Source organism: Dreissena polymorpha, chromosome 1 (assembly GCF_020536995.1).
Source record: "Dreissena polymorpha isolate Duluth1 chromosome 1, UMN_Dpol_1.0, whole genome shotgun sequence".
In the NCBI taxonomy this organism is placed as follows: Eukaryota; Metazoa; Mollusca; class Bivalvia; order Myida; family Dreissenidae; genus Dreissena; species Dreissena polymorpha.
This window is the reverse complement of record NC_068355.1, coordinates 159,227,047-159,245,079: the sequence shown is the minus strand read 5'-3', so window position 1 is coordinate 159,245,079 and position 18,033 is coordinate 159,227,047. Positions and strand designations below refer to the sequence as shown.

Genomic DNA, 18,033 nt, shown 5'->3' with positions numbered 1-18,033 from the left:
TGTTTTGAGTACCAAAATACCCGTAATAGATAGTTAATGTTCTTTATAAACAAATATATTTTGCATTAGAATAATAAATATATGACACAAACCCCTTTAACCAGTGCTTTAGGTAACAAGTCCATAAAGCATCCGGAATATCGCGTGCCACTTTTGTGTTAGCTCAAGGTTTTCTAACCGCTAAGCCACGCGACTAAGTGAGCGATCGTCCAGGCTAATATGTCAATTTAGCCGCGCTCTGGGAATACCGGGCTCATTGCATGTGCGTAGCGTTATGTTGTCCCAGATTAGCATTTGTAGTCTGCACAGGATATCCAGCGACCACACCTTTCGCCAACCCGTGATTTTCTTCAAGAAGAGACTTCTTTTAAACAAACAGCTTATCTGATACAAAACTTGTATAAATATGAATTCATACATGTATAAAGTCCGGTGTTCGCAGAGTGAGACTCGGATATTTACTGAAAACTTGCTATTTAGTTATCATTATGGACACATATTCCAAAAAGTACGTTTTCTTACAATCAAAGCATGTACTGATTATTTGTTATAAAGTTCCAACAATTTGCAAACACCTTTTAAATAAGCATGGTAGTTTTGTATAATCCGGAGAGTAGGTTTACTTAGTTAAGAGTTTCAAAGTTCCAACAATTTGCAAACACATTTTAAATAAGCATGGTAGTTTTGTATAATCCGGAGAGTAGGTTTACTTAGTTAAGAGTTTCAAAGTATTTTTTTTCAATTTTCATATAAACCTGTATGATATCCAAATGTGTGTTTGTGATTTTTTCTTATACAAACGCTGCAGTCTTACTCGTAGGTATCTGACACGAACTTTTTAGAAATATCTTAAGTTTGTGTTGACAGGCTTAGCTTTAGCGTGCATTTTTCGCATTACAATAACGTGCCCATACATTTAATGGTACAAAAAATATTCGTTCAACACAATGATTTTTTTCAAAGTAATTTGAGTCGATGAAATATGTGACCAAAGCCTCACATTAAAATCAGGCTTAAGAATTGTTTAGAAATCGGCAATAGCTTTAAGTAACGAGAAATCATTACAATTTCAAATATATGTGGGATTTGAAATGTTGCGTAATATCTTAATAATGGACAAAGACCTTACTGTTCAGAGTGAAAGAGGGCATCAGAATCCCGTTTTTTGAACAATTGTGGACAACACATATAACTATAGCCTTAAGTTGAGTCGTGTAAATTTATTGATAAAAAGAGATGAAACGGTTACATTTTATATTCTAATGATGTCTAAAGTAAAAAAAATCAACGCCAATATACATATTTATATATATACTGTATTAGCAAGATATAAAAACTGTAGTTGTAACTGTCAACATTTCGAACGGTATCTTCCAAAAGCACCAGTAGTTGTGCAGTAACCATTGCAGGTCCCGGTTGCAGAGATTTATGCAGTTTTGGTTGCTCAGTTTGAGTGCATGACATCATCTATCCAGTCGTAGAAGTGGTTAACGCGCGTGTAGATCCCAGGATACTGTGGGTGGGCGCATCCATAGCCTGTTGATACCACGCCCACCTGTGTCCAGTGACCGTTATTGAAGCACGCCAGTGGACCGCCCGAGTCGCCCTAGAAAAGAACGAGAGTCGCCATGTACTGACATACAGTTCTTCATTTGACGTACTTATTTAATATATAGAAGTATAAGCAAAAACATTTTATTTCGTAGAATCTGACACGAATTGATAGTTAATAACATAGAATATAAAACTAGCTCATGTTTTTTTTTGCGATGACAGTCAATTTCTTGGACTATTAAAATACATTATGATCAAAGCCAACAACGTGAACAGATCTGCTATCTAGCAAACTCTATTATACGAAAACAACTTATTTTGTGAACAAAACCGAGTTTTGTTGAATATTAATACAATTTCATAAATGGTGATAATTCCTTTGTTTATTTTGACGTGCTGGTAATACGACCAAAAATTAAGACATGAAATTCTTAAAACAGAATCAATGAATGTCATCTTAGATTGGCAATATCAAAATAATTCATTTTAGACACGGTAAACAAGTACACGAATTACGATATGATACTAAGCTAATTAGCTGATGAATACGTCACTTCATATGCGGGGTATTCAATACTACCTGACAGGAGTCCTTGCCCTCAGCGGCGGCGCACATAAGAGAGTCCGCGATGGTGAAATTCTGATAGCTGTATTCATACAGTAGACTGTAGCTGTCGGCGCAGACGGAATTCGGCACGATCTGAACACTTGCATGGTGCGGCATTTCCACGCCCATACCCGCCCCTGAAAAACATCGCCGCTCCGGGTGTAGTATTGGTAGAGACAAAATAACAGTATAAATTCTTTTCCGGCGCTCTTGTCTTTCTAATGGGTACGAAAAGTATCTTGGCAAATAAAGATGGACAGTTTACTAATGTTTGGTTTGCAACATGGACTCATTACTGAATACAAATATAAGGACTTTTTTTCTGTCGGGAAATAATAAAGTATAGCTAAACTTAAAATGGGTTGTTCTATTTTAAATAACTGTTATTTAGTCATTAGAAATAAGAGTCTACCATGCTCCAAGTCTCCCCAACCCGCTGTGACGCAGTGGCTGTGATCGGGCGCGGTGTAGTCAGGCTCGATACAGATGGTGTTCACGTACTCGGACAAGTCAGCTGGCCTGCTCAACTTTAGTAGAGCGATATCATAGTCCATGTGATCGTCCGACGACACTATAATAGAAAGACGCCGTATTTTTAAGACACAAAGAATGCCATTGATATATCCACATATTAGCGTGTGAAACAACGGCGTTTGCATTGACAACCTTGTGGAAACTAATGGAATTAATACTGACTTACGTTTGTTAGATAGGCGTGGACACTACGAAGCGAGTGGTGATATATTTGGTCGACACAAACAGGAGTGTAAAGCATTGGTGTGGACACTGACAAGTGAATGATACATTGGAGTTGTGTGGTACACTGATCTGGATACTATTGGCCATTTGATAAATTGAAATTGAAACTGACAAGAATGTAAGACATTTGTGTAATTCTCAATTAATGTAAAACTCAATTAACACGAATGTATGTCAAATAAAATGTAATGCACGCTAGAAATTGTCTTCGCTTGAGTATCGCACACGTGTCTATGTCAACTGTGATAAATTGGCCTGGTAACTGATAACCGTATGTTATAATGCCGATGACGCTGACGGGCGTGTTAAAACATCGTTGTGGACACTTGAATTCGTGTGAGTAATTGGAGTGGGCGTTGAATGAAATGGGATTGAAACACATTCAATCATGCGACAACTTATCGAGTATGATACAGTTTAACTGACATTTGCAGGTGCACTTAAGAGATACAATTGAGTTTAGGTGTGATGCGTTTGATAAATTGGAATTATTAACATGCGTATGCAAGCGATCACTTAAAAGATCTTAGATCAAATAATAGTAAAGAAAGAGTATAATTAAGGAGCAGCAACTCACGCAAGTACTTGGGGTGTGGGACAACCTTGTCCAAGGTGTGCTTCTGCTCAGTGCCTTCCTCTCGATACTGAACGTGCTCCCCGAGCACAATGCGCCAGATGCTTGTGTCCGACAAGTCAATCCAACTAAAACTGCGGATATGATCGTTATTTCAATAACATATAAACATTTAAAATGGTGGCATTATTGTTGTGCTAAATTCGAGTGCAGTTACTATGCGAAAAGTAATACTGTACAAGTATTCAGGTTAATATTCGAAAAAATATGTCAACCTCACAAATTAATGCAACAAAAGGTATTAAAACAAAATGTTTTTTTCTGATCCCGGTAGGTTTGGAGATCCTGTACAATAGTTACCAAAATCGGACCTCCAGGAAGTTTTTTATAGACGGCGTCACAATTCGCCGCCAAAACCTAATGGAATTACCTTGGTGAATATTCACTCAGATTTGATGATTCTGGTGTCTATACCAAGGTTGTGGGGGTCGAATAACACATTAAGATAATTAAAAAGTACAAAGAAATTCTACATGGCGTCCTAATGGCCGCTAATTGAAATACCGCAAGTGCATAACAAATGATTCAAACGTGATGCTGATTAAGTAAGTCAGTCATTGTAAGGTAAGACAAATATCTAATTCAACAGAACTGCTCTGCGACAAACGGTTGATTGTGATTTGACTTAACATGGTTCTAACACTATGACCTGGTTTTAGTCGACTGAAGAGACTTATAAACCTCGTTGAGAAAACCTTTAACACTCTAAAACCAGATGTTGCACTGTAACAAACTCACTTTTCCAGACAGCACATTTTATTAAAGTATTGTTAGATTCTTACTACATTGCTCTATTTGTGTCCTAGCATACGTTTCTTGTAAGAGATTGAGCATGTGCTTTATAAAGTTACCTCCTTTGATGATAACTACAACATTTGTATGCATTGAAAAAACAACCCAGACACAATTGGTTAGCATGGCAAGGATGTTGATCGAGACGAATCGTACTTGATGTTGGCTATTGAAGTTGCGGGCAGTGCCCGATTGTCTATCCGTCTTTGCCATGTAGTAAAGGAGAAAAGTGGAGGAAATGCACCCATATGTTTATCAAACGTTTGTTGATGGTTTGCAAATTGTTTGTTGAAGCAATCCGTGCTTGGGTGGGCTAAGCAGTGATCTTGGAATTAAGCAAACATTGATGAGGTCTCTAAAAAACACAGATAGACTCGTGGCAGGGGGATGACCAAGAAAATGCAAAACATTGGGACCTTATATCACAGAGCAGAGGAAGATGGGTCTATTGTCACTTTCGGAGTAATGCAGGGGAAATATGAACAAATGTGTACCCTCGCCCACAAACGTGGTGGTACTATGACGGGATCGTTCCACGGTTGCTTAAACGATAACAATGTCTTCTTTCCCTGGTGCCAGAAGGACATAACATTTCTTTGTAGTTTAGCTTTGCTGATCAGAGCAATCATGTCTGCCGGTCATTTGTCACGAGACAAAAAGAGCATTATATTTCTTTGGCGAAACTCTCAATATTGTTCACGTTTTTTTCCTTATATCTGGTGTGTGCTTGCATTGATAGTAGGTCCGTTTGCGTACAATACTGTCATTTGACCGTGTTGCCTAATAGTGAAATCTGCGCCCGTTTTTTTATGATAAACTATGCGCAAAGAGCCACAATCAAGCACGTAACACTATGTTACTGTTCATCATAGCCTCATTTGAATGCGTCTAAAACATGATCTCTAATAACCTGAGCGAACTAATGCTTGTCCGCTTTATTTAGTATGTTCTTTGCTTCAAAGATGGAAGGAGGATGGGGGATGAGTTCATACGACGGTATATTTTCAAGGGAAAGATCTCCATACTTTGACACTACCAGGAAATGTTGGAACAAAAGGGCAGGATCAATAGCATGGTCAGAAACAGTCGTACCAGTGGATCTATTTCCAAGAGTTTTAGCTTTATAATTTCTCTTGAATTTATTAGCAAAGGCCGATTTTCTTTTGATATATCTTATGATCGTGTTACCAACCGTCTTACATCTGAACATTAACATCTGGCCAAACACTGTCCCATTGACAATGTTTCTCAGATTGTGAACAACTGTGTAGGGTGAGCAGGTTACAATCTTTGTCAGCATTTTTTCGAGATCAGAAGCATCTCTTTTAATACGCGCATCAGCGTCATTGTGTGGTCTTGTAGTTAAGTCCCGGTCTGTGAAAGAAGTGTAGGAAAACGAAGTGTGCAAGCTTTTGTTCTTGCCTACTCTGACTGTGATCGAATATCAGTGATTTTTCGGATATTAATAAAAATCTGTCCCTATCACATAGTCATGTGCTTGTTCAGACATCCTTCCAAACAAGTCTTACAAGGAAATATCAAAGCTTGGCAACTGGTTGATGGCGGATCTGTTTGCTGGCAAGCCTAATTATTCATTGGAATAGCTGAGCATAACATTTTCACAAAGAAAGTTGCTGAAACATTCGTCATTCCAGAGCGTTTTCCTCAATCATCGCATGCAACGGTATTTTATAGCCAACGCGTATACTATCTACGAATAAGGATGGAGTGGCCGATAATATGAAACCGACAAAATGTGTATTTAAACAGGACACCGACCAGTTAGTTGAAAATCATCCAGTGTTGCAACTGTTCTGTAGGATGTAAATCATCTCGATGAAGCTGCAGACGCTATGAACACAATTGTGCTGCTGTATGTGGCACTAGCCATACTGAAAACTGTAATTATACAAACAAGTCACAAGAGGCCAGGACTGAGGAGGTGGACGACGGCACCGATAATTCAACGCTCATAGAAAAATGCTATGGACAAATGTGAGTGTATATCATGTGATAGAGGACAGCTGAATGTCATAAATTTGATGTCATGATTTGTGATATCATCAATTCAATCAAAGTGTTTTTGTCGCCCAAACTGTGGCGTTTGTCATATTAATCATGACGTTTCAGTCAAATGTTATGGACTTGTTGTTCTTGGTATTCAGTCGGTGGTCATTTTAGGTGACATGTTGAATGTCTGTGTAATTTGATAAATTTACACTACGTCTGATGATCTTAATGTGTTCTTTGCCCCCTGAAACTTAGATATAGACACCAACATCCTTACATTTCAGTGAGTAGTTACATACTTTCGATCATTCATAGGTTTTGGCGGCCATCTTGGATGCCGTTTTGAAAATAAAACACTTAACGGAGGTCCGATTAATCGGTTAACTTTTAATATATTATACAGTACTTTCTCCCTATCCATGATCAGTTAAAATACCTTTTGTAGCAAAGATTTGGAGGTCAAAGTGTATGTTGACCCGACTAAAGTATATACATTTAATTATTATTAACCCATTTATGCCTAGCGTCTAGAAAAAAGGAATTGGCAAACAGCATAGACCCAGATAAGACGCCGCATGATGCGGCGCCTCATCTGGGTCTGCGCTGTTTGCTTAAAGGAATTTATGTAAGAAATATTCTAAATATATAAATAAATATACTAGGCATCCCTTATTTTGGAAATAAATTGATCCAATTTAGAAGGATGGCGAGTCCACTAGGCATAAATGGGTTAAACTTAAGTAATAATTCAGAGACATATGTTGTTACATCGCGCGTACAATATGTAGTCTTGTTTTATTTTCTTGTTTCACTTAAACCTATGGCGAATTTAGCACAAGAAAAAACAAAATCTTTAAACCACACGGCATAATAAACAACCCTACACTATCCTTGTTTTGGAGACTGGCATATGGTATTTCGATAAAACTAAATGCAATAATTCATGAGTTAATTGAGATGTATACATGGATATTTGCCTTGGAATGTGCACGTGAACTTTGGGCTAGACGTTCACGTTTTGTGTACAACACGCGATCTTAAAATGGTGGTGAAATGTGGCAAATGATTTCTAAACTTCTACGTAATGAAGTTAAAGTCTGAACAAGATTTATTATTATTCAGACGATGATCATCACGACATTTTACAATGGCCATATAAATGATGAAATTAGACTCCTGACAATCTGAATAAAGGCCACATTTTGTCTTTGACTTATATGTGTGGTATTCGCCTTTGAGATTGGAATTTGTTGCGCACATGTTAATAATTTATGGACAGATATTCAATAATAGTGTAAATAAAATTTAAAATAAATAGTGTCCGGGAAATCCGTATAAAACCTAGTTTTTAAAGCCAGATAAAAATGGGCTGCACTCACACGTCTTTCAACGTGGTAAACCATGTAATAAATTTACTCTAACAGATGAATAATGAAATTTAACTCAATTGAACTCACACGAAGCAGTGCGCGGCGGTGAGTAGCCACTGTGGGTGAATAAGTGTCGCTCCACACGTATGACCCGTGATGTTCTCCCCATACGCATAGTGTATTGATGCCAACCACGGCCACTCACCCTGAAGTAACGCCGAGCCGCCTACAACGCGCTTCTTAGCGTCGTTTTCCTCTATGTAGGTATTGCCACACGAACCGACGGGTTCTTACAAAGATTTACATGTACATTAAAAATACATCAATGGATTGCTCTCCATATATGCATCATTTTATTTCAACAAAGTAACTTCTGATAAAAATCCCGGTGAAAATTTTATTTTGTTACGAATAGCAAAATATCCAAATTAGTCAGGCGAAAATTGGTCTTATTCCATATGCGACAAATGCAGTTGCAAACCAGCCTGTGCATTTATACAGGCTGGTCAGAAATTACCCCGTCCGCTATAAAATTACACGAGGTTCGCGGTCTAATAAGCAGATAGGATTTTCCCCAGCAAAAATATGTAGGCTGGTCTTAAGCTACGCTGGCAAAAGACCTATTTTCGTATGACGCGACACAAGAATGCAACACGGCTTTAAACGGGTTTAATTGTTAACAAAAACGAAAACATGTTATCTTTTTAACCTAATCAATAGGCATTTAGAAAACAATATCAAATTAATCAAATATTTCGTAGTTTAAAAATACAGTTACTTACCGTGCGTCGCCAAAGCATCTGAAATCAAACATATAACGGATCAAAGCATCAGTCAATTTGATATGTGTTAAACAGATACGTACGTCCTTATTTGCTAGCTAGTATCGACTTATTTATTGAAACTGAAAATAACTAAAAGCATGAGATTAATTAAATAATAATTTCCTCATTTATCGCCTTTTATCAACTTACACGCCATGCATATATTTTAATCACACTTTCAAAACATGCTGTAAATAATAAGTAACACGTACTACAGCCTTCGAATGTCACTTGATACCCTTCTGTTTCCATGGCTACCAATGGATTCCCCGCTTTCGGAGTGCCGCCCTCATCGTCGTGTCCGGTCTCCCAGCGACTGAGCACGGCAATACACTGGGAGCGGATAGGGAAACCTGGTCCCTCTAACACTAGCGAGCTTTCACCGTACGGAATCTCAAAGTCCTGACATAAAACATAATATCGTATTTAGTATAATACCACCTGCATATGTTCTACTAAGTCAACGTTTTAGTGTCCTTCTTTATTACGCATCACTATCTACGACGCCGTTTTTTTAGATCTTAGGGTGATCAATTAATAGTTTAGCGTGACCCCGGAAAGCTCTTTTCTCCCAACCACACCCCATGAAATTTATCCAAGCTTATTATTCATCCCCTGGTCTCTAAGCGCCAGTATATACCTGAAACTAATATGTTCATGTTAATAATTACTTTCTGATATTTATAAACACTGTGTGCCATTAAATGGGACGTTCAGTGCTCTTCAGTACACCATGTGGCATATCGTCTACCTTCGGCAGGTCGTTCTCCTTTACGAACTGTACCATTTCGTAGTTGCAAGCCCTGGCATAGGCCACCTTAAACGCGGGCGTCTGTTCGGTTGCTGGAGCGGTCAGGGTGATTCGCATCGACGTGATGACCTTCTCCTTGTCAAACACGAACTTCCGGATCTCGGAGCTGGGACACTCTGTAGAACTTGGCGTGATGGAGCCCTTGCAATGGTCAGGAGCTGCCACCACCATGATATATTATAAAAGTGAATGCTCTTGTACGTGGAAATGATATGAACATATAACGCTTTGTTATCGACATACTGGCTGATATCAAATAGCATTGGTTCCGTTTAAGGCGTGTATCACAAACAAAAACCCTGGAATATTTTTAATGACTGAGATAAGATGGCTAATAAGTCATCGTTGGTAATAGTTGTTCCGGTAGATAAGTATTCACTTACCAAGTGGTCAAATTGTTGTGTTGTTTTTAATTTTCTACTTCATACATGCGAATACATTATAGCAGAGTTTTGTGTCAGAGTTTTACACAACTGCAGCACATGTGTTGCACCTAATTTAACAAGTGCATGCTATATTCCTGATTTATCATTCATCTCATATATTACTGTTACCCGTAATTACTGTAAAAATATGAATGTCACGAGAGTAATAAAATGATAATTATAAATTATTACAGAACACCAAATTACTGTTGTATATTTTTATTGTGAGTTCACTCTTGCCAAAAAGCCTCCAAATTTCGTTAATTGCAAAATATTCTTGTTTAAAGATCAGCACATCATGTTTGTGGCACCGATGTACTTACAGCAGCCGAGTAGTTCAAATGTCATGGCAGTGTTTTCTCCGATACGTTTTGTCGGCACGATGCGCACGCATCTAGCGTTGAACACGCGATCGAACATCACTGTCGTTGAAGTATTAGAGTCCTTATTTCCGTAATATTCCTGTGGATACATGGATGAACGTAAGATTTATGACTATGTATTAATTTATTTGATTTCAGATAGACGTGTGTAGAAGATATAAAATCTCGCCCCTCAACGCCATATTATGATGTCAGCCTTCTTTGAGCATAATTATGTAGATGGCATATTTATGTCGTGTTTTCAATACACTTATGTCGGAACTATGTAATTAGATTTATGACTCATACAACAGCAATAAATAATACTAATCGTGTTCAATTAGTATAGAAGAAAACGAAAACATAATACAGTATGACAATGCAAGATCAGCGAAAATGTTGCAATTACGTTTGTTATGCAATACACGTTCGATTCTCTATTCAGTTCTGTTCGCGAGCAAGTAGGTTTTCGGATACCAGAAAAAGCATACAACATTTTGACAATGTTAAAACTCAAGTTATACAGTGCATACAAAATGCTTCAAAATTATCATATGCAATTAAAACAAATGCGTTTCGAACAAAAAGTCTCCGTAATGGATGTGATTATATGGTGGCTAATTAGACAAAAAAGTCATTAAAAATGTTTCCCCGGCATTTTTATTTTTTAATCTCTTACAGTAAAGCAGTTATTCAGTGCATTCATTTTTAATAACCAGTTTAAGAACACTGCACACATGTGTATGAGAATGGCGTTTATTCAAGTGCCTAAAACTTTATAAGTCCTTACATTCTGAATTTTGTGTTATCTTTTATAGTTATATATCGAACAAACAAAAACTTTAAGGGCACTAGTCATATTACCAATATGTCTAATTAAAGTATAGTAATATTATGATTATAGACAATTATAGTTTTATAGTTAAATCTGTCCCGCTGTCATACAAAAATGTTTTTTTAAATTATTTACTGTTTTTTTCATGTTTAATTAGTAGGTTACACATAGACGTTAAACATTTGATCAACTGTGTATGGCCTGACATAACAAAGCATTCAATTTTACCTTACATTTAAATGCGCACTTTACAAAGTTACGTTAATTGTCCTGTTTTTTTTAAAGAATTATTTTCAATTTAAAAATAAGTGTCACCTGATCTTCGCCGTGTCTGTCAGTGACATTGGCGAATGTGATGCAGTCGGTGCTGTACGCCACCCGGAAGAGCGTAACCCGGAACTCAAAATGCGAACTGTCGTGGGTAACAATGCCGGATATCAACGCAGTCTCTTTCAATTCTACCTAAAATATAGAGGATCAGAACACCAATGTCTATCTAAAGAAGTAGATTAACTTAACTACCCTTTTTGTAGACATCTGGTATCAGAAAGAAATCGTCAGGTGCGATCGACCAGAGTGACGTTAGGTTGCACGATTCATAGTATTGCTTATGTGCTATGTAATACCATCGGTTCGCTACTATAGAAAGCTTATAATAGTTTAAATATATAATGCAGCAACCCACTTGAAAGTAAGACTGTGCCCCAAAGGAGATTCTTTGTGGCTCCGTTTCGTCACTTTTTTCGTCGGTGATGGTGAAGCCCATCTGAATATTAATGGAGTCCCTTTTGCTTTCCAGGTGCTCGCTGCACGTCACTTCCGAATTTGAGGCATCTTCCCGTCTTTGTCGTTTTACCCCATCAACGACCTGCGACGAATAACATGTAGTAGAATGAATTGAGCATACATAATTGCACTGAACGACAAGCGTTTCGTTTTTGTAAGTGTATACATGTCTAGTATTCTCAAATGTCTATGAGAATAATGTTTATCATTCCGACGTGACCCGTACTTAAATGTCCTTCAAACCTGACCATTACACATAGACCAAGAACAAATAGCAGTGTTCATTGATAGATAAGAAACACACATATATTGGTCGTGTGTTTGATGCGGAAAAAGCATCAGTCCATCAAGATTTAGTTACAGGTTGCTAGACCTCTTCTGAATACAAAATTGACAACGTTGATATATATAATATGCGCATGAAAATAACGAACATGTCATAATGTCTATATATACAAGTACAATATAAATAAACGTGGAGCAATAAACAACCATTAGTTGCTTGCTTATCAACGGCGGTCCCCTCAAATCCGTAAGTAGACCATATTAACATCCTTCAAAATACCCTTTAACAAACGATCAACTCGGTAATTAATTGCACCGCAGATGCGAATGTAGATAAGCATAATGAATATATATTAATCTAATATTTCAGTGGTCTGGCAACAATGGCAAATTATTTGGAAGGTATCCCGCGAAGGTCACATGTAATATACTTTATTTGCATATAAAAGTTGCGATTAGTAAAAATTAACAAATCATAATCTAGTATGGGTCGCTCATTTTCCTCGTATTATACGTTATTATTTGACGCCGCACTCGAGTGCGGGGGTCTATATGGAATGATAATTGTGTTCGTCATCTTTATGATTGGTTATAATTGTGTTCATGTATTTTTTCGGTCTTGTTTTTTCCGTCCATTGTGTTTTATTTTCCTCGTCAATAAGTGTGCGTGGGTCTAGGGCATCCCACTCCACACCGTACAGCGTTTACAAGCAATATATGCACATTGAACACATTGTATACATTGTACAATCAATAGCAAAATCTCAATATATAAACACTATTTGTGTTGCTAAAGAATCGGTTGAAGTCCCTTAGAACAACCACGTGTACAGAGGTAACAAAAGTTCCCATTCTTTACTTTTACGCAAATCGTTAAAATACTCAATTTCGTTTAGTAAATTGCAGTTCAAGGACAGGTACGATTTTGCTGTTTTAAGAATGGGTCTAGTTTTGGGCATTTTACCATGTCAAAATAACGATTATGTTAAAATTCACTTAAATTACTTGTAATCTACATGTCGTCTTTTTGCAATGATGCTGTTTCCAATTTAGTGCTTATTTTCAATCTTCCAAAGAGCATTACATGCGGGTTTTTTCTTCGTCGATGCTTATATGAAGTAGAATGAAGTAAAACTATACGTTGCTCTTTACAATCTTCAGTAGCCAAATACTCTTTGGATGTTTATTATCGACAAAAACATTGACCAATAGAACAGTTTAGTGGTATCATAAGGGTGAGGATTAAAATGGCGGGTATCAATAATGTAAGTAGGAACATAAAAGGGTCGGAAATAAAAAGGGTGGGCAAAAAACATGTAATGATTGGTGAGGCATATTTTAAACGGGTAAAATATAAAAATGAATGGACGTTTTTTTTAGATGTTTCATTGGAAAAGGGAACGATCAAACATATACAACGATTACCATCGCATGCGTGTTACGCATATATGTTTACTAATATACTAAAATTGATAAAACCACTTGTAACGTTGTTGATAACCAATCGTTACCAGAAACACAATTCGAATAAAATATTATATACAACTTGCAAGTTGCCGTATTTAAAAAAATAATATAATAATGTAAGATATGAATGCCGATTTAACCAAGGCACCCAGTTAAATAAGGTACGCAACATTCACACAAGTAGTCGAAGAATAAAAACATGTATTAAAGATTCTTTATTTGGTCTTTTGTCTGTGTTCATTTGTTAGCGTATGACTTAAACAGTCAGTTAATTGTCTTTAGTGGAACCCAAGCTGTCTATATACGGTGATTGTGCGATGACAACCCGTGCGCCTACCCGTAAACTAGCTAGTTCTTGTATTCCTTCGCATCAGAACACTCACTCACAATCATCCAAAATTGGGTCTCCGATTCAAAAAGACAACCCCTTTCTAGAATTTGATTCTACTTAACGTTACATAAGATTGATGAGTTAATTCAACAATGTCCTTTTCAAGGAGCTACATTCAACCATTCAGCTTGTGTTTCTGTTTATAAAATATGTTTTTCTTTAAACAACAGACCGGATATTTTATGGTAGTTCGCATACGTTTAAGGTCTCACATTATATTTTGTGTTTTTTATTTAATAATATATATTCATAATATGTAATAAAAAAAGTTTAACCAAATAAGTTTGATGTTTTTGTTCTTCGCATATCATCAATTATATATCTTGAAATATTAAATTTCAAAATTAATTTCGAAATATCGCATCGCAGTATCTCGAGTCGTAACTCACTCGTGCGCGAAATAACATATATTTATACAATTCAATATATGCGAAAATTAAATGGTTAGATAATAAATAATATTATTTTAAACAGGACAACATGCCGATGGAAAGATGACAGTTTGAGCCTTAGTCCCTGCTTAGAACGTATGATGAGGAACCAATTAAAAAGAAATCTACATAGGTTGCTTTTCTCTGACGCAAAGCATGTCGAGACTAACCGTAGCAAGAATAGCAAATTAACAAACGGTTCAAGTATGTACTTTGAGAAACTTAAGTGTGCACCAAGTACACACACTAGAGAATTTGAATGTCAATGTATAGAACCAAAATCATAACGCAAACTGAAACAAATATTATTAAATGTGCATTTTTTATGCAATAATTCCAATAACAACTAAGTTAGGTTAATGTTGTAAAAAAATACAAATCGAACACAATGTAACATGCGTTTAATTTATGTAACTACATGAAAGAAATATGATAATCGAGATATCCCTACACACAACCAATGTCAACACTTCAAAATTAAATATGCCGATAGCATTGATAACCACGGTATGAATCTTTGTAATAATACGCTAAGATAAAGCCTGTGCAATAATCAGCAAAGTTTAATTGTTACAGGACAGTAAAATATGAAGATATAATATACAAATGTTGTGTTGAAAACGACGTCTTATACAAAGGGTACCGCTTGAAACGTGTGTTTGATTTGCCAACATTGAAATTAAAATTGCTTTCAGGCTAAAATTGCGAGTCATAAAACCCCTTAAGGCTGTGTTGAGCATTCAAATGCTAACTAGAATATCAAGTTCACCATCATTAACAAGATATTTTATAAAGATCATCGCGGTCCGACTTTAAACATTTTAAATGTAATCTACTAAAGGCGGAACACCGATTCCTGCGAATTGTCGCAATTAAATTGCTTTAATCTGAATAGCACTTAATGTTAAAAAGTTAAAAAAATAAACAAACAAACAATACAATATATTACTCTTCAATGCATCATTACACGAACATTAATCAGGAAAATGGCTTAAAGTGATATTATAGGCATTTTTCACTGTTGACTTGAGCTGAAAAGAATTAACAGGTCAAAAGAGTTAGTTAAAATGTGGTTACTGACCAATTATCTGCAACTCATCTTGCTACCAGTTGTTTATAAAAATATATGTTATATTCGATATTCTTACGTGACTCATTCAGTCCTCTAAGCCTAAATGATCCGTAAAACAAAATTGTGTCGTATGAACGAATCTGCACTAAAACTAAATTTAGGTTCACATCGTACATGCATGATCAGTTGTCAAACGAAAGTACGGTTGATATTTAAATGCAATATTTTTCTCTTTCCGGGATATTGTTTTAGTATGCTGATGCTGCATTAACAAATATAAGTGTATATGAAGTAAAAACACCAAAAATAAACAACGGTTGCGATAGACACCTATAAACTGCTAGATGCCCATAATATCACTTTAAATGGTCGTGAATCCAAACACTTGCATCATCAATGCGTGTATGCGAAATGAGTTGTTATCAAGCTTGCCCTGATGCCGCGCGTCATAGAATCGTTGTGTAAAACATTGCACTGCCTGATGAAATACCAAAACATTATAATTGGTCGCAACCTGTGCACATATCTTGTCTATTTTTAGCGATTTAATTTGTATGTTCATGTTTGTGAAACTAGGAAACAGACAATTTGATAATCAATTGCAACTCATGTTCAAGTTTGACTAAACAAAGCTTTGTGAATACCAGCCCTGTACAACAAATCGACAAGAAATATGTAATATTTAGTAGTTACCTTAATATTTAGTAGTTACCTTAATATTTAGTAGTTACCTTAATATTTAGTAGTTACCTTAATATTTAGTAGTTACCTTAATATTTAGTAGTTACCTTATTATCAAGTATGTAGCACCATCCCAGCTCCACAAAGATAAGCACCACGTGTAAGGCGATACCATATCGAACCCAAGTCATCATTTTTAATTGAGACGAAGTCCTGCAGTCCGCAGAGATTCAGCTTCTCAATGACACGCGTAGCATCAGTCATAGCCTTATATAGCTCCAGTCTTGCATCCTTATACGCCACGTCGTTTAACCTCTGTGTCAAGCAAACAAATCGCGATTATCGCAATTATAGCAATTATCGCACTCTAATGGAACAGTAGAATATTTTGTACTTTATATGAATGCCATGTCAAAAAAGTAGTTTTAAATGTTAACATTCTTGATACGTTTATTATACACATACTTACATACCAGTAGTTCGATGTTAGGAATGTGAAGTGCGATACCCTGTGTGAGTTCATTGGGCCTTGCCACATGTCCTTGCTACAGGGTGGCCATGATACATGTAATTTTAAAAGGCATAAAGTCATAAGCAATATGCACAATATGTATAATAATGTTCAATAATGTCCTGGACTGACATTTACATTTAACTTCGACTCAGGAATTATATACCATGGGATTTATTAAACAATAATTTATTTTGTGTTCCCGAAAAAAATGACGTTAATTGAGTAGCTTAAATTTATCACGATTATCAATATGAGGAAGGTTCGACAATTAGTATCGATTAATAGGCCAAAAAGCATTCGCCAATTAAACAAGCTGTTACAAATATGCAATGCTAATTGTAGCATTTTTTAAATGAGAAAGCATCGCCATCTCAAAACAAAACAACCCCAACCGTTGGCTTGAGCCGTTTTTCCAACCATTTTTTTGTTATGAATTTTGGCATCATTATCTACATTATCTAAACTGAACGCTAGACCACTCTGTGAGTAGATTGGTTTAAGTTGGGTCTTAATGTTGAGATGACATGTTGCAATTTCTTAACCGACATCGTATGATACCAATAATGCAGAAGTCAAAGTCGCTTAGGTTTCTATTTTTTTTTCGTGATACAACCAAGTTAATTCAGCATGCGTTTGTTAAAGGATTATTGAATATGTTTAAATTGATAGATCGATATCTGGTATCCACACAGACCCTGCACTTCACAAAATGGCAATATAACGTGCTAAGGGATTAAAACATTAATTCATTAAACACGTTCGTTGAGTTTTCTATATATTTACTAGCTGGTAATCCCTTTTTCAAGTATCAATAAAACGATACTGTTAAGCCTTGTAATATTTGAAGCAAAAATGAGTAATTATGCTAGTTGTTTACTACATTATGTGGTTGAAGCATTCCGTTTGCTCATTGTATATTATCTTGATAGCTTTACAGAGTTTTACCTTCTTTGAGCAATATGACATTTGTCCAGAACAAGTAAAAACGTAGTCAATATCCTTTTTCTTATTTATATTGCAACACAACACAATAGTGCAAATTTATAATCAAAATAAAAAAAATCAAGGGATATATTTTGATGAGGTTAAGGTTTAGGGTTTGTAACACAATGGTCCTGGGTTCGATCCTCGCATGCGGCGCTGATTTTTTATGGTAGTTTCGTCCTTCAAGACTGAAGAACCCTAGCTTAGTACTGGTGAAACCCAGGAAGCATACATAAGGAAAACACCATACAAAAAATACAATTCAAGAAATAGGATAAAGGGGGCGGGGGGGATGAAGATTTCCATAAAGATGGTACTTTGATGATCAAAATCAGATATGATCTTTTTTCAGAGAAAAGTTTATAGAGAAATATCAGTGAAATAAAACTGGTATTTCACTGTTTGAAACAGTGAAAAATAACAGTGAAAAATAACGATA

At 36.2% G+C, this 18,033-nt stretch overlaps 1 protein-coding gene across 1 annotated transcript; it reads right to left on the bottom strand.

Moving 5' to 3' along the window:
• Window positions 1–1,205: 1,205 nt before the first annotated feature.
• Window positions 1,206–16,370, bottom strand: LOC127858024 (uncharacterized). Its single transcript, XM_052394869.1, has 12 exons — window positions 16,204–16,370; window positions 11,669–11,851; window positions 11,299–11,445; window positions 10,110–10,248; window positions 9,302–9,519; window positions 8,763–8,952; window positions 8,509–8,526; window positions 7,814–8,015; window positions 3,498–3,628; window positions 2,574–2,732; window positions 2,135–2,298; window positions 1,206–1,606 (listed from the first exon to the last, which is right to left on the bottom strand). The coding sequence occupies exons 1-12, from the start codon at window positions 16,288–16,290 to the stop codon at window positions 1,445–1,447; spliced, it is 1,800 nt and encodes a 599-aa protein (XP_052250829.1). The 5' UTR covers window positions 16,291–16,370; the 3' UTR covers window positions 1,206–1,444.
• Window positions 16,371–18,033: the final 1,663 nt, after the last annotated feature.